At 54.8% G+C, this 26830-nt stretch overlaps 1 protein-coding gene across 1 annotated transcript in view; it reads left to right on the top strand.

Annotated features, from left to right (window-relative positions):
* Nucleotides 1–241: 241 nt before the first annotated feature.
* Sdc3 (syndecan 3) overlaps nucleotides 242–26830 on the top strand; it is a 32307-nt gene continuing 5718 nt past the window's right edge. Inside the window, exons 1-3 of the mRNA XM_040756493.1 lie at nucleotides 242–437; nucleotides 23193–23310; nucleotides 24603–25225. Of these exons, the coding sequence (XP_040612427.1) occupies nucleotides 306–437; nucleotides 23193–23310; nucleotides 24603–25225 (873 nt within the window). The 5' untranslated portion in view covers nucleotides 242–305. The remainder of the gene's footprint in view (nucleotides 438–23192; nucleotides 23311–24602; nucleotides 25226–26830) is intronic.

The following is a 26830-nucleotide window of genomic DNA, read 5'->3' as shown; positions in this document are numbered from 1 at the left end:
GGCTCTGCCCACCGCGTGCTCCGCAGATCCACAGTCGGGGCAAGCAGACATCAACACCTCTTGGCCCCACCGCGCCCGGGGAAACTGAGGCCGGGGGCGGTGTCGCGTGCCGCTGTCGCCGCGGCCCCGCCCTCCTGCTCGCCCCGCCCGCACGGGGGGCGGTGGTGGTGGTGGCGGCGGCGGCGGCGACGCTTCCTGCGGGCGCGGCCGCTGTGGGCGCGGAGCCGCGAGCGAGCGAGGCGGAGCCGGCGGCCGAGGAGCCGAGCGCAGGTCCCGCGCAGCCCGCGCCGTGAACAAAGGCCGCCATGAAGCCGGGGCCGCCGCGCCGCGGGGCTGCACACGGGCCGCGCGTGGACACCACTACCCACGCGCCCGGGGCCCGCGGGCTGCTGCTGCCACCGCTGCTGCTGCTGCTGCTGGCCGGCCGCGCCGCAGGGGTAAGTGATGGGCTCCAGGAGGGTTCCACGCATGTTCCCCGCGTGTCTCTGCTTGTCCCCTCGCCACGCGCGCCACGCTGGGTGTGTCCCGGTCTCGCGGGGTCCGTTCCCCGCCGGGAAGCATGTGCGTCCGGTATCCGCCAGGTCGCCTCCTCCCCACCCCCAACACATCCCAAGCTGCCTGCAGGGCATTGGGGGCTTCCCAGGGGGAGGGGGTGGGGGAGGAAGGTGAGTCGATGAAGGTGACCCACGGAGGCGAATGAGGGTGACCGTGTGTGTGTGTGTGTGTGTGTGTGTGTGTGTGTGTGTGTGTCCTTCTGAGAAGGATGCGTGGGCACCTGTGGGTGTGGGCACGGGAAGACTCTGTCCATATGGGTGGATGCCATCAGCACTCTGCTTCACACGAGGGTGACCCATTGTGCACACCGAGTGTCACCATGGCCATGGCTGTGTGCCTGCCTGCCCGGTGAGGGGGTGTGTGCTTTGACCCATGGGAGATGTGAAAGCTCACGCATGTGTGTGCAAGTGTGTGGTGATGGTGGGCCTGCCGAAGCCCCCACCCCAAGAGACATGGGTGTGTATGCTGTCAGAGGTGTCCACCAGATGACCCCTGACTGTCCCTCTAGGGGGTTGAACTTGGTCCTGGCTTTACTGGGGGAGCTGGAGGAAGGGGGTCCTGCAGGTGCATGAGTCACCTCCCTGCTCTGAGGTCCCAAGTGAGTTCTGAGTTGACAGGTGTCTAGATGTAGGCTGAGTGAGCTGGGGACTTCTAGGTCCTACCCCCATGCCTGACTCCAGGAGCAATGGCTGTCCCCACCCTTTCAGATGACCACCAGAGCAGACTGGCAGGCACGCCCCTTCTCTCCTAAGCACAGTGGCCAGGCTATAGGGAGCCAGGAAGAGCCTTGGGCTGCTCTGAGGACCATAGGCTCCTCAAGCTGTCAGCTTTGGGGAGGGGAGCTCCAGGGCATCGCCCAGTGGTCCATCCCTTGTCTTTTTTTTTTCCCCTGATAGGGGTGTGGGGAGAGGTACCCGAGAGAACAGAGGCACTGCCCACTCTGGTAGGGGAACTGCTTCTCAGCGGCATCATAGAAAATCACCCTTGACATCAAAGACCTGGTTTCAGAGTCCAGTGACCACCACGCATTCACAGTGAGGTCTTGAGCCAGCTGGCCACTCCTCAGAGCCTCTGCAAAGAGGAACTAAGGGTGCCTTCACCAGAGGAAGAGTGGACATAGAGGCACCTTTAAGGGCTCAGGACAAATGGTTCCAGGGAAGCAACAGTCCCTAGAAGGGAAAAAGCTATACTCCGCCAGTAGGGAAAGGAGGACCAGCACATAGTCGAGCCTCAGCCAGGCAGTTGTGAGGACTTGGGGTGGTTCAGATCAGTGCTGACTGACATCCCTAGGTGGTGGGCCTGGCTGAGTGGAAGCAGGGGCTGTGGCAGGAGTGTGACTCAGATGTGCCCTCTCTGGAGGCATGCTGTCCTCCCAGGGGTTGAGAAAGGTCCTACTCTGTTACCTGGCCTGGAAAGCTATGGGTTAAAGGGTGGTGCTGGGTTGTTGGGATGCCACACCAGAGGAGACAGTGTGCTGACAGCGGGATGGACTGAGGTTAGACCACAAGCCAAGCTGGGGGTTCCAGGAATGGCCTCTGGTGGGGGCCTCTGAGGATAGCAAGGGACTGGCCATGGCTGGCTCAGTAAGGGAGGGGCAGGATGACACTGGGTCTTCTTGTCTGTCTGGGAGGGCATGGGACATGAGGGATGGGACTCTAGGGAGGAGAAAGCTGGTTTCCCTAGGTTGTGGCTGGCGAATTGAGGGTATGTCCTGACCTGGGCTTCAGTCCTGAGAGACTGGATGTCTAGGGCTTTGAGGACCTCAGGCCACCTCTGCTGTACTGCTTAAGTGACTCTCATGATGTCAAGGAGTATAGGGACACCAGAAATTATAGCCTTTGGAGAAGGTTGTTTTAAAGTCCAGGTCTGGGAGGGACCATAGATGTCTCAGGGGTAGATTTTCACTGATTCATGGTTATGTGACTTTGTTGTGTGCCTCAGTTTCCACTCTATAAGACATAACAAAAAGCAAAGGCTTCCAGCATAGTGTTTGGTGTATTTGGATTTTTTTTTTTTGAGCCAGAGACTCATGTAACCCAGGCTGGCCTCAAACTTTCTACAAAGGTAAGAATGATCTTGAACTCCCGACTCTTCTACTTCTACTTCCGAAGCTCTGGGATTACAGAAGAGAGTCACTGTGCCCTGCTCTTTTTCAGAGTTGCTGTTGTCTTTGGGAAGGTTAGGTGTTCCCAGCATCTGGGAGCCCTTTTCTCTTGCCCTTCCAGGCTGCTCTGGTGAGCTGTTGCCCTCACTATAGAAATGAAAAGCTGGCAACTCCTGGACTGTTCCAGGTCAGGAACCATAGTGAGCAAAGGAATCCAGTGTCCTGATGATTTTCCAGGCAGCCGGATGCCAGGGGCACATACCTGCTGTGTATCTGGGCAAGGCTCTTATCCGTCTCAAGACCCTCTCCATTCATTAGACAGTGTCAGGCTTGGGCCTCTCAACGAGCTGGAGTATGCTGCCTTTCACTGGAAATGGGCTGTTCATGGAGGGAGCCTTGGAGGCTTCCTGGAGGAAGAGGCCTTCTGAGCTAACTGACAGGGTTCACAGTGGCAGCCTGTCTAACCCTCTACTTTGTCACCCATCATCACCTATAGAAACCCACCAATATGTCAACCATCATCACCCATAGAAACTCTACTGTCATTCATCATCACCTAAAGAAACCTACCTATATGTCAGCCATCATCACCTATAGGAACACCACTCTGTCACCCATCATCATCTATAGCAACGGTCTGGTTTCCAGGGTTGTTGGGTTGGACCTGAAGCCTAAACCTCTGTGGGAACCGAATCAGCCTCCTAAAGCTGGACAGCTGTGGATGGGGTGAGCAGGCAGGACCACCTGCTACCTTCCGGGAGAGGAAGGCTCAGGAAAACTGCCCCCCCAAGCTGCCTGGGGAGGGGGCTGCTACTTAGAGCCCTCTGGGTCAGCTGGGAGCCTGGCTGATGAGGGCTTGGGGTAGGTGCCACAATTCCAGGCTGAATACTAGGCACAGCTCTGACACCCTGCCCCAGTGCTCTTTGTGGTTTAGTGTAGAGGGTGCTCAGGACAGTCTTAGAAACACCCAGAATCCCTCTGAGCCACAGAGATACTTGGTGACTTGCTCAGAGTCACATAGCCAGAAACTAGCTAGGGCCAGGCTGGCTCTCAGTCCTGGGCATCAGTCCTGATCTATACCCTCGTGCTACGTGAGCTTAGGCACTTTACCTTACCTCTCTGGGGTCTCATTACCACACCCCCAAGTTATATATTTATTAAAATAATTTTCAAGGCCAAGTCTCACACTATAGCCCAGGCTAGACTTGAACTCGAGATTGTCCTGTCTCAGCCTCCTGATTGTTGGGATGATAGGCAAGGGGCCACATCATCCAAGGGTTGTTGGGGACAGGCTGGGGGGAGGTTGTGAAGAAGGGCTGTTGAGCAGATGTGTATGGCTTGAGGGGCTTGTCCTGGGCCATGTGGTGAACACAGGGCAGGAAGCACTCAGAATCTTGGATGATGAGGGACTAAAGACTCATATCCCTTGAGTACATCTTTAGCCTGAACCATGCCTGGCTCTGCACAGGTGACCAGACCCTGCCTTTGTACCCCTCCCTCACCTTCCATCCCTAGAAAGCCATGAGGAGCCCAGATCCTCGCCTCAGCCTACCCTTCAGAGCACCAGCTCTCCAACCCTCCCTCTCTGTCCTGACAAACCTGGAGCTTCTGGGTGCGCGTGCAGAGCTACTTTGTAGGGAAGGGAGCATAGAAACAGATAGTACAGCTGGGCCAGGGACTCTGCTCCTGTGTGGCAGTGAGCAGTTGCTGAGGTGGGCAGGGGCCTGCCCTATCCAAGGCATGGGTTGTGGACTGGGTGGCGCCAGGGGGCTGCATAGGGCGGGCCTGTGGTGACGCTGTCACCACCAAGTCTGGCCAGGACCATGAGGTTGTGGCTCTGGGCTCCAGTCCAGCTTCGTGCAGCCCTGTGATTTTGTGTCTTGGAGGCAGGGTGACCAAGCTGGGCACTCTCTGGGGGCTGGCCCCTTGTCTCCAGCACCCCTGCTGGCTCCCACACAGAGTAAAGCCTAGGCTGGTGACCACCCGGGCCCTTCAGACCTCTGTCCCACACAATGTCCTGGGAGCGTTAGCTCTATTGACTGTCCCCTCCACTTGCCTTGGCTCCCAGCTTTCCAAGGTTCTGGGAGGCTGGGCAGCCTTCACTTCCGGCCGCTTACTCCAGAGGAGGCCCCCGGCCAGAGGGATGGCCATTCCCCTCCCCCACTCTCCCAAGCCTGGTCTGAGTGCCAAACAGGAAGCAGTGATTATAGGGGGGAGTCTGAGAAGCCATGGATGGGGGGCAGCTGTAGGAGAGAGGCAAATGATCCTGTACCTTCCCCATCTGGTTGCTGAGGGTTCTGGCTGGGGGCCACCATTCTGGCCTCTCATACCAGGTGGAGGGGTTTTCTTAATTCCCACTGTTGGAACGCTGGGAGGCTTGTCTTCCCACCGACCTGTTTGTTTTGGGGCCACTGAATCTGAAGGTGAACTTGAAATACAAGAGCAGTGACCTCTGAGCCAGCTGGTGAGGGTTGAAATCCTGCTACTTCCAGTTTCTTGCTGTGTAACTTGGGTACATTCGCCCAACCTCTCCGAGCCTGCTTCTTGTTTATAACGGGGCCTTGGGAGTTAGGGCAGAGAGTGACTGCTCCTGCAAATGTTAAATTAGCTTCTTGCTTTTAACTGCCCAGGCTTTTTTCTTTTTCTTCCTTTCTGTTTTTTTTTCTTGCCCTCTTGGCCTTATGAAGGAACTGCTGTCTGGAAACAGTGCCAGAATTCCCTTGCAGAGTGTAGGAGTCAGGTTTGAACGGCCTGAAGCAGGGCCCTGGGCCCTGAGTAGGAGAATTTGGGTTGGAACTCCCAATTGCAGTGGACTGGAATTAGACCAGATTAGACAAAGTATTTTCCAGCCCTTGCGGTCCTGAATTTCTAGGCATTCTGTCCCCTGTAGTGCAGGATGGAGGCTGCACTACCTGTGCGCTACTCAGAATTTCTGTGCACTGCTCTGAATTTCTAGGCTTTCTGTCCCCTGTAGTGCAGGATGGAGGCAGGTAGACCTGCGCACTGCTCAGGCCCCATGGCCCTGGGACTCCTGGAAGATCAGGTTGCCTGTGTGCAAAGCCCTGGGCAGGGTGGTAGTTGTGGAGTCTGAGCAGCTATGGCCCACACACCCACAGTCCTTTAGCTCAGAGCACTTGGTTGTGTTCTGTTGGTCCCCCAAGCTTGGCTAATGTTGGCTAATGGCTAACAGAAAGGGGCCTTGGAGTGGGAGGGTCCTGCAGAGATGGTCACCCTCAGCCAGTGCCTCACAGTGAAAGGTCTGGGCCTTGCCCAAACATAGTGGCTCGTTCTGCAGTCCCAGGTAGCTCATGGAGCCTTCTAGCCTCTCTGAGAGACTGGCATAATCTTCCTGTTTACAAGGTCCGGGATGACTAGGTACCACCAGAGCTCACTTTGTCAGAGGGAGCCCTGCCCTACTCTGGGGCTCTGCCCTGAGTGGCTAATCTTGTCATCAAACCTTCAGGGGTGTGGCATGCTTGAGAATCTCTGGGGCACCCTGTGCCCTCTCCTTGCCTGGTAGACACCCCACACCTCATCCCTACTTTAGCTCCTAGCCAGGCTGGAAGAGTCATAGAGAAGTGACACCAGTGGCCTCCTTGAGCCTAAGTGCAGCTGACGGATTGCCTGTTTGATTGCCTGTGACCGGCACCAGAATGGGTGGGGACTTCCCTCCAGCTTCAGGCCTGGGGGACAGCAATGCTGGGGGTAAGGAGAGCTGTTGGCCTCTGCTCTGGGTACATGGTGGAGCCCATGACTGGCACTCTGCTCCAGGGTGTAGCAGGTGTGGGTGGCCATCTACCCTCTTCTGACTCTTGTCACTGTCTCACCTGGGGTACAGTGCTTGCATCTGAATCCCACCCACTTCCTGCCTTCAAGGTGCCCCCTGTCAGAGTGGTGGAGGCAGATGGTAGGGAATGGCATTTGCAGGGCCAGTGGTCAGAACATACAGGGTTCTGCTAGGCACTAGGCACCTCTGGGTTCTCAGCACAGCCTTGCCATGTCACCTTATCTTACACTTGGAACCCTGAGGCCTGGGCAGCAGATGGCTTGCCATGGTGAACACTGTCCTCTGCATTATCCCAGGTGCTGGCCGAGGGCATTGGGCCACTAAGCAGAGCACACAGTGGTGGGGGTTGGGCATAGTGCCTGGATCCTGATAATGGACTGATTGGTTGGCACAGCAGGTTTACTGGGTACCTACCATGGGCAGGGCCCATGCTGGGGGCTGTGGTATTAGTCTGAACAGCCTAGCTGTCTGGCTGTGGATGGCTGTGAGGCTTGTGGAGATGGGGAGCGCAGCCTGCTTCTGTCCACTCAGGGCAAGCCCAGCCCTGCTACTGAAAGGGTCTGTCTTACATGGACATGGTCTGGTGGCTCATGGCTCATTAGGCTTTGGGAGGCAGAACTGGTTCAGCAGTCACTGGTTACAAGGGTGGCAGGTTTTATTTTTAGTATCAACTTCCTCTAAGATTGGCTGGACTGGAGGTGAGTCCTCCAGTAGCTCAGACAGGAAAAGGGGACCATCTGTGAAATGGGGCCATTGGATGGGGTGATCTGGGCCTGCCCGTCCTTACTGTTGATGACAGGGCCGAACATGGAGTGTCCCACACCCTTCACGTGCCCAATTCATGGTTCCTCTTGGGAGGGTGGGAAAGTCCCTTTCCTTTCTGGTCACACTGAGCACCACCTCTCTCTGTGATCCTGGGGACATGGTCACTCACATCCAGGCCACCCAGGAACTGGGCACTGAGTCAGGCTTCTAGGATAGAGGAGGAACACTAGGTGGGGAGTCTAGTATTGGGTCCTTGTCCTCACCTGATGGAACTTGCCAGTGTCCACAGCCCCTGTCTGACCTGTGTCCCCTCAGTGTCTGGCTCCTGACCTTATAAGCACCAAGATGGAGAAGGAAGGCGTCACGGAAGCAAGGTGTTGATTTGACTCTGGAGGCTGAGGGCTGGCTTGTGAAGGAAGCCTTCCAGGCCTTGAAGAATGGCAGAGGGGCCAGAGTGGACAAAGGCTCAGAAGCAGGAAGTGCCACGGAAGACCAATCTGGAGGAGGAGCCTGGTGTGGGAGAGCTGCATGCCTCTCTTTGGCATGGAGGGCTTTTCTCTGTCCCTGTCCTTGCTAAGTGTGTGGCCTTGCTTACTGGCCACTTCCAGATTCCCTTGGTCCTGTGCCTTAGCACATTTTGGGGTTAAGTAGTTGGCCCTACCCCACTCAGCCCAGACCCGGATGCAGAAGACTCCGCACTCCTCCATGGAGGCTCAAAGGGGAGCTGTCAGTGAAATCAGACCTTTGTGTTCTGCCCTGTGGGCAGAGGGTATAGCCTGGAAGATGGGGCCAGATACCGAACTTCAACTTCACATATCAAAACTTGCTCAGCTCTGTGAGAAAGACACTGGTATTACCTTGATTTTATAACTGTAATAGAAACACAGAGAGATGAAATAATTTGCACAAAGTCCCAGAGCTAGTTAGAGCTGAGTTGGGATTTGAACACGTGCAGTTGGGAACTAGAGTCCTAGCTATTACAGAAACCGCCCGCAGCAGAGCAGTTGCCCTGTGTGTTGCTACAGGAAGATTAAGGCTAAAAGTCTTGCCAGATCCCTGAACTTGTGTGACTACTGGCTGCTGACCCAAGCCCGTGGCTTCTTGACTTTGATGAGGACAGTTCTCTGTCATTATTGTCCCTGATGAAGCTAACCCAGTCTTGCAGGGAGAGACTGGTGGTGGTAGAGACACCAAGTAACAGCAAAGTAACTGAGCTGAGAATGAGAATCCCGGGAGTCCCAGGCTGGGCACCAGCCTCCACACTAGGTTCTCCCTTATACCTGTCTCCATTTTGCCCAGAGTGCAAGCTTAGTTCCACTTGTTTCTCTCAAGATGCTCTCCTGTCCCATGTCTATGCCACATCCATTCCCATCATTCTTCAGTGCATGGGTCAGACCAGCTCCTGTGCTCTGTGTACTGCCCCACCCAAGACCCCGGAGCAGCTCATTGTCTGACTTTTTCACACCTGTGTACCTCCTCTCTCTCTTCTCCAGTGAACTTCTAGTCATGCTTCAGAGCCCAGCCAAGATGGCCCTTCTTCCTAGCTGCCAAACACTGAGGAAGCCCTACCTCTTCTGGATTCCCAGGCTCTGCACTTCTGAACATTAAGATTCTTTGCCAAACCCCCATCCTGTTACATGGCTTCATCTTGTCTGGCTCCCCACAGGGTTACATTGTTACCTCCCCTCCAGGGAGCCCTGTCTTGGATACACTGTTGCAGCTGTTACTCCCCCCCCTTCCCCATTACATCATCTCCCTACCCAAATCACACGTCTATTTTCTTTCAATTTCCCCGGTCTGACATAGCTGTATTGTGTCTTTTTCCCCACTTTCACACGTCCTTATTTTGATTTATTTCTGGTTCTCACTGTAACACCTTGTCCCCCATCCCCCTGCGTGCCTTCCCCCTGTATGACCCCCAAGCTGGGGAGAAAGGGGGAGTGTTGTGCAGCTGGGGAGATGTAGCCGTGGTGCTATATTTTAGGAGCTGCAAGGGGTGGAGGGGGGGGGGCCTTTGACTCTACCCTTTCTGAAGATGGTAACCCTGGGGGCTGGGTGACCTGGAGGTGTCCCCTTCTGTTCCCCTTGCCCCTCCTCTGCTCTTCCATCCCCTCTCTTCCTTTCCCCTTTCCTCTCGGTCCTACTTGTTCCCCGAGGCTGTCCCTCCCTCCCTCCCTGGCTGACTGGGACCTTTCACACCCCTGGCTGTGACTCAGTGGGGACCTGAGGTCTTGTTTTTGGAGGGATGGGATCTGGTTAGAGCTGGGATGGACATCCCTTCAGGAGTCCTCACCTCCTGGTCAAGAGCTCAGTGCTCCCTTTGATCCCCACTACCAAGTGGAGTTTGAGGACAAAGCTGCCTTAAAGACTGGTCTTTCTGGTCAGGGTCCCATGCCCTCTGGGAGCTGGGAAGCTTGTGGAATCTTGTTCTCACAAGTGGAGGGACCATTTTAGACCTGGCCTGGAGGCTGTGATGGCACGTGGTGACCCTTTCTCACATGCTGTTATCATCGTATTTCTGTCAGGACTTCATGTGGGTGAGTGATGTAGGTCATTGCAGGTGTGTGTGTGTGTGCGTGCGCGCGTTCGTGGGCACCCGCACATGCGAGCACACGTGTGTTTACTATGAGGTAGCTAAGCTGATACTTAGGAGCCTGGAGTAGCAGAGGTGGGTTGTTGTTTATGCTGGCAAGATCAAGAGTCCCCAGAGACTGCCTCTCCCCTTCCCAAGCTCTTCATCCCCAACCTGGTGGCTGCAGATGGATTTGGTGGAGGAAGCTGGGAGATTCTGTGCCTGCCTTGTGAGCATCGGATGTGCGCACGAAGGCTAGGGAGGTAGCTCAGTAGTTGAAGCTCTTGCGGTGTAAGCATGAGGACGGGAGTTCAGTTCTCTAGAATCCAGGCGCAAGCCAGGTGAATGTGGTGGCCCAGGAGGCTGAGACAAGGGGTCCCTGGGACAAGCTGTGGAGCTCGGGGTTCAGCAGGAGATCCTGCTTCAACATGAAAGGTGGAGCATGATCAAGGAAGATACCGGAAACCAACATTAGGCTCCACATGCTCTCCTACATGTACCGATGCGTGCACACATCTGAAGATGTGCATGGACACGAGCGACGTGCAGGCACAGTGCTAGAGCTGTGCTCACGGGAACAGGCCTGTCCCTAATCCAGACCTTAATCCCAGGGTCCAGAGCTCTGGGCAGGGGCAGCTGGTCCTCTGGCCTCCTTAGGCAGATTATGACAAGGGCAGAGGGCACACTGGGAGCTCTGTCTCCTACCCAACCCCCAGGGATACTTCACTCTCATCCACCAAAAAGCTGACCTGGGGCCCCTCAGAGAGCTGGTTCTATATGCCACTCATAAATTCTGGGTGCTGACAGGGTGGGAGTGAAGATAAGACAGGTGCATCCTTCAGGAAAGGGGCAGCTAGCACAGAGAGGCCAGGAGGGGCATCTCCCATCAGTTAAGTACCTGCCTGTCTGCAGTGGTCCCTGACTCCGAGTCTTCAGCACCCAGGCCCTCTGGTTCTGGTACCGAAGCCTCTCCGATGAAGCAGACAGAAAACCCAACTGCGAGATGTTATATTTTGGGTCCTGAGCATGGGTACAGCTAGGATGGGGACATGTCAGGGAGGGCTCTGGAGGTGAATAAGGCCATTGCTGGTTACTAGTAGAATGGGCAGTAGTTGGCACTGAGCAGGTTGGGCCATGGAAGCATGACTGCTCTCCTGTGCATGGTCCCAGGGTGGCCATGAGGCATATGAGACTCATCTACTGGAGGGGATTGGCATGGACGGTGGCTCTGAGGTGACTGTCCCTGGCTCACTGTGGGAGCAAACACCCCCACACTACCCAGGGCCCAAGACTGTGCAGGCTGAGCCTTACCTGTTTCCACTTCAGCTCTGCCCAGGTTTGGATGTTGAGGTGATGGAAAAGGGTAGCTTGGCTGTTGGGGCCGTGACTTGGGCCTTTGCTTGTCAGCCGGGTGTCCTTGGGTTAGGTCACCTTGTACATGTGTCTCTAGATCTCCTCTGTAGTCCCTGTGTCACTTCATTGAGGGAAGCATTAAGGCTCATATGGCCTGCTGCCAAGCTTATGGTGGTGACAAGCTGTGGCCAGTGTTTTGATAATGGGAGGAGTCTCAGCCACCAGAGGTGACAGTTGACACCGCTACCCCTACCACAGGCCCAGTGAACAAGGCTGTCCTGGCAACAGCCCTGCTGGCTGACATCCAGGTTGGTGGCCATCTTTTCAGCTCAGGTCCTCTGTCACTAACACTTCTTCCAAGCCGGATCCCAGGCAAGACCACCTGGGATTCATTCATTCATCCCCTCATTCATTCACTCATTCCCCCTCTCATTCATTCATTCATTTTCTTACTCATTCCCTTCCTCATCAGTTCCCTCTCTCATTTAATTATTCACTCTTATTCATTCATCCCTCATCACTCTCTCAATTCTTGCCCCCCATTCATTCATTCTCAGGGCCGGGCAGGAGACAGCCAGCCCTCTATGCTGGCCTTGCCTCATGCGACTCCCGGTAGAGAAGGGGCCAGGCAGTTATTGTGGGGGATCTCTCAGCCTTGCCTGGGAGGGGTCTTGGGGGGATTCTCGGTAGAGGGGATGTGGTGACTCTGTCTTTGGGCTGCAGAGTGGGTGGAGGCCCGAGCACTGAAGGTCCTTGAAGGCAGGATGGACTGTGAGCCCAGTGGGGAGCCCATGCTGAGGGTTGAGGTGGAGGGCAGGACATACATGCCCAGGGATCTTGGGGTACTGATGAGGGCAGAGACAACATATAGGGCTTTTCTCACTCCCTCCATCTTGTCACGGAGGGGACACTGAGAACCTGCCAGACAAAGGCAGGCAGCTGGGGCCTGAGCCAGGCCTCAGGACAGACGGGGCCTCCGTCTGGGAGCAGAGAGCGGAAACTGCCTGGGGCTTGGCAGCTGCCACTGGCTTGGTAGAAGTTTGGCCTGGGAGCCAAATGGAGGAGGGTAGGGCTGAGGGACAGATCCTGAAGCCCACAGGGCCGACTGTCCTTGCTGTACTAGACGGCCACAAGGTAGGGGATAGATGGACTTGTGTCCAACCTCTGGAGCCCCCTCTGGTCCTGGACCTTGTTATTAGGGCAGCCAGGGAGGACTGGCTGGGCTCTGCTTACACAAGGGCTCAGAGAGAGGTTTGCCTGTCTGAAGAAAGGCACTGTGTGGCTTCCCCTGGGACCTAGACAGTCGGTAATCAGATGGGAGTGCAGAGACGAGGCAAGGGTGTGGGGTGAGTTCTCTGGAGATTCTGAATTTGAGTCCAGGCTGTGCCGAGTGACCTTATCCAAGTCCCTCCCTCCCACTGAGCTGCAATTGTACACTCCTATCTTTCTTTCTTTCTCCCTTCCTTCCTTCCTTCCTTCCTTCCTTCCTTCCTTCCTTCCTTCCTTCCTTCCTTTCCTTCTCCTTCTCCTTCTCCTTTTCTTCTTCAAGACAGGGTTTCTCTGCATAGCCCTAGCTGTCCTGGAACTTTTTGTAGACCAGACTGGCCTCGAACTCAGAGATTCCTCCTCAGTGCTGGGATTAATGGCATGCGTCACGTCACCACCACCCAGCCCCTCACTTCTGCCTTTCTTTCTTACACAGCTGTACTGAGATGCGACTCACATGCCTTAAAGTGTAGACAGTCTCCCTTACCCATGGCTCTATGCTCAATCAACCACAGCTCGGTAATAGTAAATGGAAAAACAGTTCGTAAAGTTCAAATTGTGTATCTTTCTGAATGGCGTGGTTAAATCCTGAACTGTCATGCTGAGTCCTGTCTGGAAGCACGGGCTCATGCTGTGTGTGCACACAGTCACTTACTAGTTCTCTGTTACCAGATGGACTGTCACTGTGTCATCAGGCTCATGGTGTTCAGGTGACCTTTGCTGTGCTTACCAGTGGCCCTAGCATCAGGAGTGGAGATTCATACAAAGTGGCAGGTGTAAGACATGGAAGGACCGCTAGGCCTCATGTGGCCACAGGGCATGCGGGGAATCACATGGGCGCCCTCTGGATCAGTCTGCCTGAGGTTCTGAGCACCCCCTGGAAGCCGTAGGAGGTTGGGGGCTGCTACGATTCAGAGCTATGTAGTATGTATCCAGAATGCTGCAACCATCACCTAGTTTAGGATTTTTTAAAAAATATGGTTTTAGGTAGTCCAGGCTAGCCTCAAGCTTGCTATGAACCAAAGATGACCTTGAACTCCTGAGCCTCCTGCCTCCATCTCCCAAGTTTGTGGTCTACAGATGTATGCCACCATGCCTCATTACTTTGGAACATTTTTATCATTCCAGAGAGAGACCCTGTGCCAATGCCAGTGTTCCCTGCTTGCCCTGCTGCTTGCCCAGTTCTAGCAACCAGCATACAGCCAGGCTGGACACTTCCTTCCAGAGGATGGCACAGCATGAGGGCCATGGAACTGATTTTGTTCCTTAGTACAGTGTTTTTAAGGTCTACTCACACAGCTGTGTACGCCATCTTTGTAACTTTCTCTGCTGAATAATATTCCTCTGTGTGGATGCTTTATGCATCTTCACAGCTGGTGATGCAGGCTAAGAACAAGGGTCACCTGAACACCAGTATGGTGACACAGTAATGGTCCATCCGGGAACAGGGATGTTCCTACCTGATTTTCGCGCATATGCAGCATGGGCCCTGTGCTTCCAGGCAGGCACAGCTGGGCAGTCAGAATGGCTTCAGCTTTGGCCGCTTCCGGACAGTTCTGCTCTTCTGTTCTTCATTGCATTTATTTTATTAATTTATTTTTGAGAAGTCAGAAGACAACTTGTAGGACTCTGTTCTCTCCTTCTACCATGTGAGCTCCGGGGATCGAACTCAGGTCATTGGCCTTGGCAGCAGGTGCCTTTATGGGCTGAGCCCTCTCGCCCGCCCCTCCTTTCTGTTTTAAAGATAAAAAACAATAGAATTACTGGGTCATATAGGCACTCTGTGTTTCGCATTCTGAAGGGTTGCCAACTGCTTTTTGGAAGTGGACGTGTTGTTTGATGTCCCAGTCACCTTGTACGTGTGTCTACACATGTAGGTCTGAGGTAGTCTACTTCATCTTCATCAGCTGGTTGTTGTCTGACTTTTGAGTACAGTGGTCCTTGCGTTCCTCAGGTGTCTACGGGGTGATACAGTGGACAAGGAATAAAGCTCAGGATGACGGTGGGCAACAGCTTGTGCCTTGAGGGGCTGTTGCAAAGGCCTAGCGCTTGTAGATGCTCAGCTGAAGGAGCCAGGCTGTCCGGGGACAGTGGAGGAATCTGCCCATGGGCCACCTGCTGTGCCCAGGTCACCATGCTTTTCAAGGCCTTCTGCCCTGGGTCAAGGTTTGCAGAAGGGAGACTGAGGGTCAGGTGGGCGGCTTGCCGAGAAGGGAGGCTCTTTTTATTTTATTTCATTTTATTTGCTTTTTTGAGACAGGGTTTCTCTGTGTAGCTTTGGAGCCAGTCCTGGAACTTGCTCTGTAGACCAGGTTGGCCTTGAACTCACAGAGATCGCCTGTCTCTGCCTCCCGAGTGTTGCTCACCTGAGAAGGGAGGTTCTTACTGGGGTGGCAGCATCAGGTCTCCTGACCCTTTGAGGTCAGTAATGTTATTCCACAGAGAGGTAAGCTTCCTGCCCAGGGTCACACAGCTGCAGACAGCCAGTGCTGAGTTTGGACGCTGCTTGATCTAGCTTAGGTCACTGTGCATTTGAATGACCTATGTGGCTCCCAGGAATCAGGATGGAGGTGGCTGGGAACAAGTGTGGTCCCAGGCGGGCTCCGAGGGCTCTGCTGGTCAGTCCTCCCTTGGAGTTTTATGTGAATCCTCCTGTGCCTCAGTTTCTCCATGGACATGGGGATGGTGGCTTCTGAGGCCTCCACTGCCCAGAGCATCAGAGTCTGGCTTGTTTGTCCCCTTAGAAGAAGCTGTCCTCCTGTGGGACAGATTTGGGAAGGATGGGACCCCAGGCCCTAGCGTGTGAGCTCACATGAGGTAAATAACCCGGCAGACCTGTGGAGATGGAGCTGCCACTGCTGGAGGCAGCAGAACAGTAGGAAGCTCGTGGACTGAGCTAATGTTGGGTTCATGTCTTAGTCCTATTGCTGTGAGACTCAGGGCCAGTTGCTTCACCCCTCTGAGCTCTGGTTCTCATGTGTGGAATGACGATAAGCCTCCATCAGTGAGGTGTTTGTGAAGAGAACCAAGGCTGTGTGCATCCAAAGAACTGGGCCCATGGTGAGTGCTCCCTGGGAGCACAACTGTTCTTCACAGCGAGGGATGGAGTGATGCAGGTGCCCTCCTGAAAAATTCCCAGAGGATGCGCCATCCTACAGCCTGGCGCCCGTGTGCACTCTTGGAGGCTCAGGAGTTCATGGGCACAGAATTGAGTCAGGGGGTCAAGTCCTGTTGGGTCACACTGGTGGTCAGCAGCCTTAGTGTCCTTACCTGTAAATGAGAAGAGCCTGTGACCCAACATAGTCACCAAAGCCCACTGAAGCCCGGGGTGGGAGCTGGGGTAGCACATGGGAGGATGACTGGGCAGAGGTCAGAAGGCTGAGGTCTCAGTGGGTCATCCTCCTTCATACAGCACGGGGTTGGGAACAGTGTGTCAGGGTGGTCTGGAGGGTGACATACAAGAGCATGTGGCTGGGATGGGTGGGGCAGGGACAGAGTTGTCTCAGTCTGGGCTGAGGAGTTCTCTGGCTTTCGAGGGCTGATCACTGTCCTTCATCCAAACGCAGGAGGCAGAATGTGTGCCATAGAGCGACTGCCTGTATCCCATGCCCAGGAGGCGGCTGGTGGCTGCCTGCGTCTAGGACCAGCATGGTGAGAGTGATGGCCAGCAGGGAGCCAGGCCTGCTAACCTTCAGCTACAACCAGCTACATTTTGGGGGGTGTCCACAGAGGAAGATGGCTGAGGAGGTCACTGACCAGCAGATGGTGGGGAAACTTAGGAAGCATGCATGGGGTCAAGACCTGGCAGCGTCTCAAGCGTGATATAAAGCACCGGGAACCTATAGCTCCTGACAGTCTTCTGTGGCCTCTCTGAAACATCACATGGAGATCCGTTTTTGTGGCAGGTTCTGCCAGGCTGGCTTGACTCGTGTATGTTTAGCAGCCTCCCTTTGGAGCTTGATGGTATTAACTGCCAGCACGTCCTAGGCCTGGCCTCCACTATGGTGCCTCAGAGGGGCCCTATTGCCTTTGTGTTGTCTGAAAAGGGCAGGCTGGCAGAGTTGGTGTCCATCCAGGGCCTTGAGGAACAGAAGTACTCAGCAGTCACTTCAGCAGCCCAGCTGTCTCTCTCCTGGCAGTCAATGGACAACTTTTCCCTTATTCTGGAATATTCTTCCAAAAAAATGCACTCAGGCCTTTCAGGAACCTAATTAGGTAACATGGGTGTGTGAAAATACAATTATTGACAGCTACACACTATTCCATGTACCCTGACTTATTTAATGGTGTGCTATTGTTGGGAATGTAGTTGCTTTTATACAGAACACTGCCCTGGGGCTCCTGTTCTTGAGGGCCCAATTCCAGCAGGCTGGGAGAGGCCTGGCTTAAAGGGGTCCTGACTTGGGCTTTGTAGCCTGAGTTTTTTTTCCCACTTTACCCAGGGGGAGGAGAAGCTTGTTTGGAAGTGGGGAGAGACTCATGTGACCTGTTCACTGTTGGGCTGGGCTGGGCTCGGGGAGGCGGTCACTGCCACTATAGCGATAGGGATTTGGGGGGCATCAGGGATCTGGGGAAGGAGATGGAAGGCGGCTTTGCTGACAGCGCCCCCAGCAGGAGAGGGGTGCAGCTGCCATCTTGACTCCCTTTGTAGAGAAATTGGCTGGCTGGAATTGCTAGGTGGGGGGGAGGGGTCTCGTGTTGGGGGGGTGTTTCTGCCCTCATTGCTGCCCTGTGGGGTGAGGTGCAGTACAAGGAGGGGGGAGCTGGGACGATGAGTGGGAAGGGGTAGGGACTGAGGTATCCATGCTGTCATTGTCACCCCTGGCCATCCTGCCCAGAGCCTGGCCGCAACCCACATTCCTGCAGAGAGGCTATGGGTCTCCCGGGTGGAACTGGTGAGCATGACAGTCACTGAACTCTCACAGGGCCAAGGGCCTTTGGGGATGGAGCCCATGGGGGCCCTGGGGTTCTGCTGAGACCTTTCCTGCACTAGCCTGCACCCTTGGAAAGCCACTCCCCTTCTCTGCTGCTGGCCCAGCTTCTCTGGAATGCTCCCCTCCCCTCATGCCCATCTCTGCATCCGCTGGGAGAGGGAATTGAGCACTGTGATCTCTCGGGCCTGGTTTAGACTTAAAATTGAGGTCTGGTGTGGGGATGTACGCGGTGGGACTACCAGGCAAAGACGAGCAGCACCAACAATCTACCTGGCTACGCATGTTCCTTGTGCACCTCCTTCCCAGAGTCCCATGACAGCTCTAGGAAGCATAAATTATTGTTGTCACTATTTAGCCAGATATCGGCTCAGAGAGGTTATGTAACTTGTCCAAAGACCCCCAGCAAATAAGTAGAGCTTGAGTTGAACCCAAGACAGTCTGAGCCTAAAGCTGGGCTCCCAGCCCAGCTCACATTGTCTCTGGTCACCAGGACAGTGGAGTCCCAGTCTGGCTAATTAGGGGAAGGAAGCTGGGGCAGAATTAATTACACTTGATTTTGTTCTAGCTTTTGCGGCATGATTAGCTGGGCACAGGGTGCTGGGCTCCTGGCCCCTGGCGGCTGACCTAATTTGTGTGTCTGAATGCTTCTGTACCTCTCTCTGTATTTCCCCTCCTCCAGTCTCTCTCTTTAGCCCTCTGTGTGGCTTTGGCAATGCCACTCAACCTCTCTGGGCATCAACAGTTTCCTCAACGTCTGTCTCCAGGAGGAGGCTGAGGCTTCAGTTCAGTAATTGTGAAGACATTAACATAACTGGCAGTCAACCATTACTTACCCAGTGTCCTGCTCGTCCTTTGCAGAGTCCTGACTTCTCTTCCCAGTAGCTCAGGATTCCTGCTCTTCACATCTCATTTCACAGATGGAACCAAGGGACCAGACTCCGCACTGCCCTGTCTCTCTAGAAGGTTCTTGGGGGGGGGAGGCGGGAGAAGGAGGTAGAGAGGGCCCCTTGGGACTTTGTTGGTGGCTTAGAAGGGGCTCTGAGTAAGGGAGGTGTCTCAGAGCCAGTGATTGTGGTGGACTGATGGGACATGGCTGACATGAGGCCTCACTTGGCCTGGTCCTGGTGGGGGCGTCTGGGGAGATGGGGTAGTCTGAAGGAGGAAGCCATAGGGCCAAGCTCCCTACATCCCTGGGCAGGGGCCTGGGTGTCTCTGAGGGTCACTTCCAAATGAATGTGACAAGGATGGAGGAGGATTGTATCTGATCACGTGCCCAGGACTTTGTGCCATCCCAGGAGGGTACATCCGTGTGAGTCTAGAGGGGTCTGCTCCAGGAGTGAGGGGCCTGTGGAGTCTGTGGGGACGGTGTGGGCTGTGAAGCAGTCACTCACTAAGGCCAAGCTTGAGAGCAGCTGGGACTGTAAGCACAGGTGTGCCGAGCACAGGTGTGGTGTGAGGCCGGGCACGTGGAACGGGCCGCACGTGTAGGAATCCTGGGTCCCGGCTGAGCATAATGTGGCCTGAGGGACCCCAGATGAGGGTAGTGCTCATGCCTTGGTTGTAGACCAGCCTAAGAACAATAACCCCTGGGGGCCATGATGGTGGTGGCCTGATACCCAGGTCCCCAGTGGCAGAAAGGACGAAGATCTACTGGCTGTCTACCTTGAGTTGACCATGGCAGGAAACAGGTGAGGGATACTTCTGCTCATGGTGTATGCTGGGCCAGGGGACGGTGCCATGGGACGTGAGTGTGGAAAGGATCAGATTCAACTAAGGGTGCCATGTGACCTAGGGAGCGTGTGTGTGTGTGTGTGTGTGTGTGTGTGTGTGTACAAGGCAGAACGATGGTCCTGAGTCCACTGTGGCTTGTGTGGAGCAGCTGTATAGGAAGTGGGGACAGGGGTGAGCCATTTGGTCGTGTCCCCTAAGGTGTGTACACATTTGGGGTGTGCCTGACACACAAGTGTGTGCTGGCATATGCTGCTGATAAGCTCTACTGGGCATGTGCATTGGGGTCTGCCTTTAACTATGCCCATTGGGCTCTTTGTCTGCTGAGGTATATAAGTGAAAGAGTGTGTGTACAGGTGTGTGTGTTGAGGTGTTTGGGTGCACAAGTATATGTGTATGTACTACGGTATGTGTGCATGTGTGTATGTATAAGTGTGTCTGCTGAAGGGTGTGTATATGTATATCCACTGGAATGTGTGTGAGTGGAGATATATAATGTCTGCTGGGGTGTATATAATTGGTATGTGTGTGTATTGTATGTGTGCTGGTGTGTGTGTTTGTGTGTGATGTGTGTGTGTATACTTCAGTGTGTATCCAAAGGGGTATGTATTTGTGTGTGTATGTGGATATGTGTGAGTCATGGGGTGTTCTGGGGTGTGTAGTTTGTACATATTATCTGTGTCTCCTCTCAGTTGCTGTGTGTACATGCTGGGGCACGGGTACCTGCAGGCTGCTCAGGCGCAGGACACTGTAGTCTGCCTCGGTGGAGAGCCACAGGGAGGGTCAAACAGAGAGAGGCCAGTGGGATTCAGGGTACTAGGAGTCAGTTTTTTAAGGGGGTAACAAAGACAGCTGTGCTCAGCATTGGTGAAGTTGGGCAAATGCAGATGCCATTCAGGAATGGTGGGATGCTGTCTGTGGCCCCCTCCTTGGTTTGTAACATTTAAGCTCTCTTCATTGCTGGTTGAAGGTTGTCACCTTCCATCTCTTCTGCTGTCCCCCGGGAGCAAGCTACCAGCATCCCCAGTATTCCTGCAGGCTTCATCTTCCTGAGACCCCCAGGGTGACCTCAGGATGACAGGGCTATCAGCTCCCCTCTTGCCTTGTCCAGGCAGCTCACCCTGGAGGAAGGATGTCTGGTGGAGGCGTGTTTGGGAAATCACTGAGGTTGCCTCTCCCCGGCAGCCTTTGATGAGTGCGAGGCTAAATTGAGATGTGAGAATTTTCCCTCCCTAAGCATTCTCACCTCCCCTTCTCCCCAGGCCTGCTCCGGCCTTCCCCCTCTTCATCCCTGCTGTCCTCTGAGCCTTCACCATCTCCCTCTCCCACACTCTCCAGCCCTGTTGGGGAGCTGCAGCTCCTGGGCCTTAGCTATGGAGAATATGGTCGTCATGGCAACCGTTGTCATGTCAATGGCTACTGAGCCAGAATGAATAGTATCTAGGTGAGTGCTACCTGAGTGGAGGCTGATGGGTTCAAGAGAGGCTATAGGCTCCTTTCTGAGCTCAGAGCTGTATGCAACCCCTCACTTCTTCCGATGGCCCCAGAGTTATGCTGCCTTCAATGGCTGCCTCTGGTGAGTGTGTGTTGGTGCATGTCTGTGTCTCTGACTGTGTAACTTGCAGGGTCTCTGTGGCTTTGGAGCTGTTTCTGGGTTTATGCAAGCTCTTCTAAAAAAGTATTGTTGGAACCTTGAGCCCCCCATTATGGCTCTTGTGTTCACTCTTGTTTTGGAGTTCCTAGAAAGACAGATCTCTTAGAATGTTCCTTCCAGCCTGCCTTGAAAGACAGAGATCCCTGCTTAGTCCCCATCCTGCTGTGACTTCAGGCTTCTGACTGGACAACTAGTGGGACAGGCGTCCAAGATCCCAAGGGACTGTCTTGTAGAAGCATGTGGCTCCTGTGGCCCCAGGACCTGGGTAGCTGGGGAGTGTGTTCTGGGCAGAGATGAGAGCTGGCAGATGATGATGGGTTTGCTCTGAGCTCCTGGGATGTCTACAAAGGAGGAAGACCCAGTGATTAGTCACGGGGGCAATTACACTAATTGTTCCACCCCGTGACTCACTGGTAGAAAGTAAATACTGATTAATTCATTACTTCCAGACGGTGTGTGTGTGTGTGTGTGTGTGTGTGTGTGTGTGTGTGTGTGTGTGGTGTATGAGGGTATCTCCTGTATCTCCTGGCTCCCTGCCCTGGCTGGGTTGGCTGGGGCTCTGAAGCAGGTGCTGGTGGCTGGGGGCAGGAAGCCAGGACTAAGATCCTCTCTTTGGCTCTACATGGACTCTACAAGGGTCCATGAATGGCAGGGGTGTGAGATGCTGAGCGCAAAGTGCCCCGCCAATTTAGTTCCTCCCCTGCTCACACAGCTTCCATGGCTCCCCACTGCCAGCTGGGGCAGATGCCCAGGCACTACCTGACCCCTGGGATCAGCTTTCATTCTCATGTGTAATTGCTCTGGAAAAACGATTGATTTCTAAAAGAAACCCATCCCCTGGCTAAACTTCTGGCCCTCTGTGACCAGCCTGGTGACTTCTCAGCCCCACCTCCAGCCATCCCAGATCCCATGCTGCCCCAGGAGTTTAAACATGTCTCCTAACTCCAACTCTGTCCTGAGCCTATCTAATGGGTACCAGGAACCTTGCTAGACATGCAGCCTCTGCTCATGGGGCGTATCCTTCACAGCCGGTGATTGGGAGCAGCCTCTCAACATCAGCGCTTCAAAGCAAAACTGCTCCTGAGTGTCAGGCAGCATCATGACTTGGGAGTGTGGGATGCTTCTTGAAAGAAGTGACATCGGGGGTGGGAGTTGGAAGGGTGCTGTAGGCAGAGAGACAGCACAATTGAGAAGCAGTGAGGGGCCAGGGGATGCGGAGGGTGCTAGGCGTGTTCAGTTTCTCTTGCTTAGGTGCCTTTCTCTCTGGATTCCAGTTGTAAGATGTAAATGCTCCAGGTTTCAAACTTACATCAGGAGCATCCCCCCCAAAGCTCTGGGGTGGGGACCATGGCCAGGGTACACAGCACATCAAGGCCACTTAGGGAATCTACATACCTGTCTTTAAGGCTCTCAGTTCTGGCTCCAACTATGGGCTTTTTTTGTTTTGTTTTGTTTTTTTTTTTTTTTGTAGCTTTGGAGGCTGTCCTGGAACTCACTCTGTAGACCAGGCTGGCCTCAAACTCACAGAGATCCACCTGCCTCTGCCTCCTGAGTGTTGGGATTAAAGGCGTGCACTACCAACGCCCAGCCCCAACTATGGGTTTATAAGGAGGGGGTACAGTTAGAGTGGGGAGTGCCAGCTCCAGGCTTCCTTGGTTCTAACTCTGAAGGGGCCTTAGGCCTGGGGACCTTTGGAGAAGCCTGCTGACCCCTGGAAGTAGAAGTATGGAGCCTGTGCTGATCTGGGCCTGCATATACTGTGGGGCAGGCCAGGCAGGAGCTAACTTTCTGTTAGGGGAAGATCTGGGGCTGGCTCAGTGTGGGAAGCCTCCTCTCCCTTGCCCTACCTATTCCAGAACATCTCTCCTGGGCCCCAAGACTCTCCAGCACCCATGCCTGTCTACTTTCCTGCCTTTGGCAATTTGGGGTACATTTGGAACCCAAACCTCATTTCACTCCTAGCCCTCTGGGCAGTGGAGCCTCAATTTTCTCTTCTGTGAGTTGGGCTGGTACCTGCTGCCTTCCCAGTCCATCTTGAGGACCCAGTGGGATCTTGTCTGTGGGCACTGCTCACACAGAGGTGAGAGTGGACCTGTGTTGCGTCTACCGTGTGCCAAGAGATTCTGTGCTCCATGAGGGAGCCGCTTCGTGATTTCCGAATGCACAAACTGAAGCACAAACGGAATGAATAACCTGCCCCATTTGCAAGCAACCTGTCTTGGTTTCAAACTCAGCATTGTGTACTCTGAGCCCATCCTGTGTCAGGGTTCCTATTGCTGGGGAATGGAGGGGGCATCCAGTGGTGCCTAGTGACAGCTGGCTGATAAGGGAGAGCACTGCTATGGCCTTGGGTGGGAAGTGACATCCGCTCACACCCAACTCTCTGTAGACATATGGGTCACTCTGCCTGTGAATGTGCCTATACCAGCCGACGCTTTGGATGCCTAGTCCTGTACCTGTCTGCACCCTCCCAGGCTCAACGCTGGCGCAGCGAGAACTTTGAGAGGCCGGTGGACCTTGAGGGCTCAGGGGACGACGACTCGTTTCCTGATGATGAACTGGACGACCTCTACTCGGGGTCGGGCTCCGGCTGTAAGTAATCCCCAGGTCTCCCTGACTGTCTTTGGTATCTAGCACCAGCCCAGAGGTCTTTAAGGCTACTTGAGTGAGTCTTGTCACTGTATGGTGGTCAAGACCTCAAGACGGAGGAGGGCAGAGCATCCTTCTGGGAGGGAGGAGGCTAGGGAAGACTTCAGAGCCCAGGATTTTTATCCCTGTGTCTGTGTGTGCGGCCTGCTGTGGCTCCTGCCCTCTGACTTGTTGGAGACACCCACTCGGTGACTCGGTGTCCGCAACTCTGCACTCATTATATATGGTGGGCCAAGGGACATCTTCAGTATGGATGACTTTTTGACCCAGTCTGGAGCAGGTGGTCCTTGGTCCATCAGTGGCCATGCTCAGGGTGAGGGTAGGGCTTCAGAAGGGCTTCAGGGACCTGGGACTGGGTTTGTGGCTCTGTTGTGGGGAAGGCCAGTGAGCTGTGGGTTGGTCAGGGTGAGGGGTAGATCCAGCAGCTCTGCCCCAGCCTTGTGGCCAGGCAGCTGTTGACTTCTGACCCCTTACAGCCCCTGTTTTCATCTTCGTGTGTACTGAGGAGTTTACATTCCTCTCGTAGGCCCTGGGAGGTGGGGGTAGGAAGTCAGTGGGAGAGATGGGCCCAGCCAGGGGGTGGATGTGTGGTGAGGTTGTCCGGGGCTCACACTCCCAAGCTGGCTGGCCCAGCTCTGCCTCTTGCTGCTTCCTCACTAGCCTGGTGTCCCCTTCTAAAGTGTCACTTCCCTGCTCTCCTTCTCTCCACCTGCTCAGCCCCCAATGACCCTGCACCCCTCCCCCGCCTCTCCTCACATCTCCTCACTCTCTCATCTCTTTCCCTCCATGTCCCTTATCTTGTCCTTCCCTGAATCATTTATGTGACCTGGGAAATGCCCACTGAGAAGGCCTCATCTCCTCTGGTCCTGTGCTGTATGTCTGGGAGGTGGGGTGACTCAGGGTCCCTACTCCCTTGAGTGTGTTCTTGGCTCTAGCCCTTCCTAAGAGGTCAGGCCTCGTTTTCTTGTAACCCTGAGTGGATTTCCAGACAGAGGCTTTAGTCACCAGTTGCTAGAACTCAGAGTGGGCTGGCAGAGTCAGGGCAGGCTGCCTGGAAGTGGAGGCCCTCTCGAGGATTTTGGCTAACTCATCTGGTCAAACCACCGCCTTTCTCTCCTGTTTTCCTGGGGAAATAGGTCAGAGAGGGAGGTACTGCTGGGAAGGCAAGGCCTGCTTGGGGATCTGGTGGTGAGGAGTACCCACTCCCCAGGGCTCTCCCTCTCCCCACCCCCCAGACTTTGAGCAGGAGTCTGGCCTGGAGACAGCCATGCGGTTCGTCCCTGACATGGCCCTGGCTGCACCCACTGCGCCTGCCATGCTACCCACGACAGATATTCAGCCCGTGGATACCCCGTTTGAGGGGCTCCTTTCTGAGCACCCCAGCCCGGAACCAGTTACCAGTCCCCCACTGGTAACAGAGGTGACAGAAGCCCAGGAAGAACCCAGCCAGAGAGCCACCACCATCTCCATCTCCACATCTACCACCGCTGCCACCATTACAGGGGCTCCTACTATGGCCACAGCACCTGCCACAGCAGCCACCACTGCCGCAAGCACTCCCGTGGCACCCCCCGCCACGGCCACCACAGCTGATGTAAGGACCACCAGCATACAGGGGCTGCTGCCTCTCCCCCTGACCACGGCTGCCACAGCCCAGGCCACTACCCCAGCAGTACCCTCACCGCCAACTACTGTGGCTGCCTTGGACACGGAGGCCCCGACACCTAGGCTGGTCAGCACAGCTACCTCGAGGCCGCGAGCCCTTCCTCGGCCAGTCACCACCCAGGAGCCTGATGTTGCTGAGAGGAGTACCCTGCCACTGGGGACCACTGTTCCTGGACCCACGGAGGTGGCTCAGGTGAGGACAGCGGAAGAGGGTGTTAGTGCAGAGTGGCCAGAGGTGGGTTGGGCAGGGACCAGGAGGTGCCAAGGGTGAGCCAGGCAAGGTGGGAATGATATGTGTGCTGGGTGTGAGCCTCTGGATGGGGTTGGGGGAGGTCAGAGAGCCAGGGCACATGGGGTGACTGCTATTGAGCCAAGACACCAATAGGAGGATTGGGCGGATTTGCTGGGGTGGAGTTGGGGCATGGTGGGAGGATAGGAGAGGACTGGGTTGGTTTGGTGGGGTGGGGTTGGGGGATGGTGGGTGGGCCTGACTGCGAGTTCAGATCAAGAGCAGTATTGAGAGACTGTCTGGCTTGCCAGGGCATGCTGGCACAGGCCTTCAATCCTAGTACTCTGGAGGCAGAGGTGGGCAGATCTCTGTGAGTTGGAGACTAGTCTGGTGTAAGAGTAGCTCCAGCTACAGAGTGAGACACTGTCTAAAACAAAACAAAAGCAAAGAAAAGAATAAAAAGGAGGTTGTCATCCTGGATTTAAACCCTCTGCCATCATTTTTGTTTTTAGACTTGAGAGGGAAAGATCAGAGAAGGTAGTGGGCATAGTGGCACCACCCATAATCCCAGCACTGAGGAAGCTGAGGCAGGAGGATTGCTGCAAATTGCTACCCTAGCACTGGGTAGCCTGGACTACCTAGCAAGACTGTTTCAAAGACAGAGACAGAAAGACAGGGAGAGAGGCCTGCCATTGTTTGCAAATGGCATTTCTGACACTTGACTGTTCTTAGAATCCTGGAACAGTAAACGAACCATCTGCTCAGCTGTTGTTACTGTCATTTTCGCCATGGTTGTTGTCATCCTCATGACCTAAGGGTGGCTGAGTGGGTGTTGTGGGGGAGCACCGGACTGCTTCTGCTACCCCCATACCCTTCCAGTGATGTGATCACCTCTTTTCACAGATGAGGCAGAGGAAGGCATTTTTTTCTAGATTCCTCAGGAGGTAGTTGAATCAGGGTTCAAATTATAGCTGGGAGCTCCTGAAGCTGGGGCTCCCAAAGCTACCTGAAGTTGGGGCCTCCAGAAGCTGGGGCTCCAGAAACTTCGGGCTCCTGAAGTTGGTCAGGCCCCAGGGCCAGGGTTAGGCTGGGAAGGGCAGGGGGACTGACGGGAAGAGCAGGATGAGGGTCAATGTGGGAGGGAGACCCTAGGGAACTGCAACCTGGCCCATGCATGTGCACCATGAGTGTGCATAGGAAGCCTGGGGTGGTAGCACATGCCTGTGATTCCAGAACCTGGGAGATAGAGGCAGGAGGATTAGAAGTTTAAAGTTATCTGTCCTATGTAGCCAGTTCTAGGTCAGCCTGGGCTACATGAAACCCTGGCTGGAAAACCAGTATTTGTGCACCAGGCTGGAGGGGGACATGGTGACTCTGGAGAGCCACAAACACCCTGCTGTCAACCTCACAGTGGCCCTGGGGCCCCAGCTAGCACCATAGGACATAGGCCCAGGCCCTTGCTTTAGAGAGGGGGCCTCACCGGAAGGGGAAACAATAGCAGGCTGTGGAGCCCAGAACCAAAAGCAGGTGTAGCCCTGTGTGGGGCCTGTGCTTGCCAGACTCAGGCCC

The sequence above is a fragment of the Mesocricetus auratus genome, unplaced genomic scaffold (genome assembly GCF_017639785.1).
Source record: "Mesocricetus auratus isolate SY011 unplaced genomic scaffold, BCM_Maur_2.0 Super-Scaffold_100014, whole genome shotgun sequence".
In the NCBI taxonomy this organism is placed as follows: Eukaryota; Metazoa; Chordata; class Mammalia; order Rodentia; family Cricetidae; genus Mesocricetus; species Mesocricetus auratus.
The sequence above is the reverse complement of the archived record's forward strand: the minus strand, read 5'-3'. Positions and strand labels throughout refer to the sequence as shown.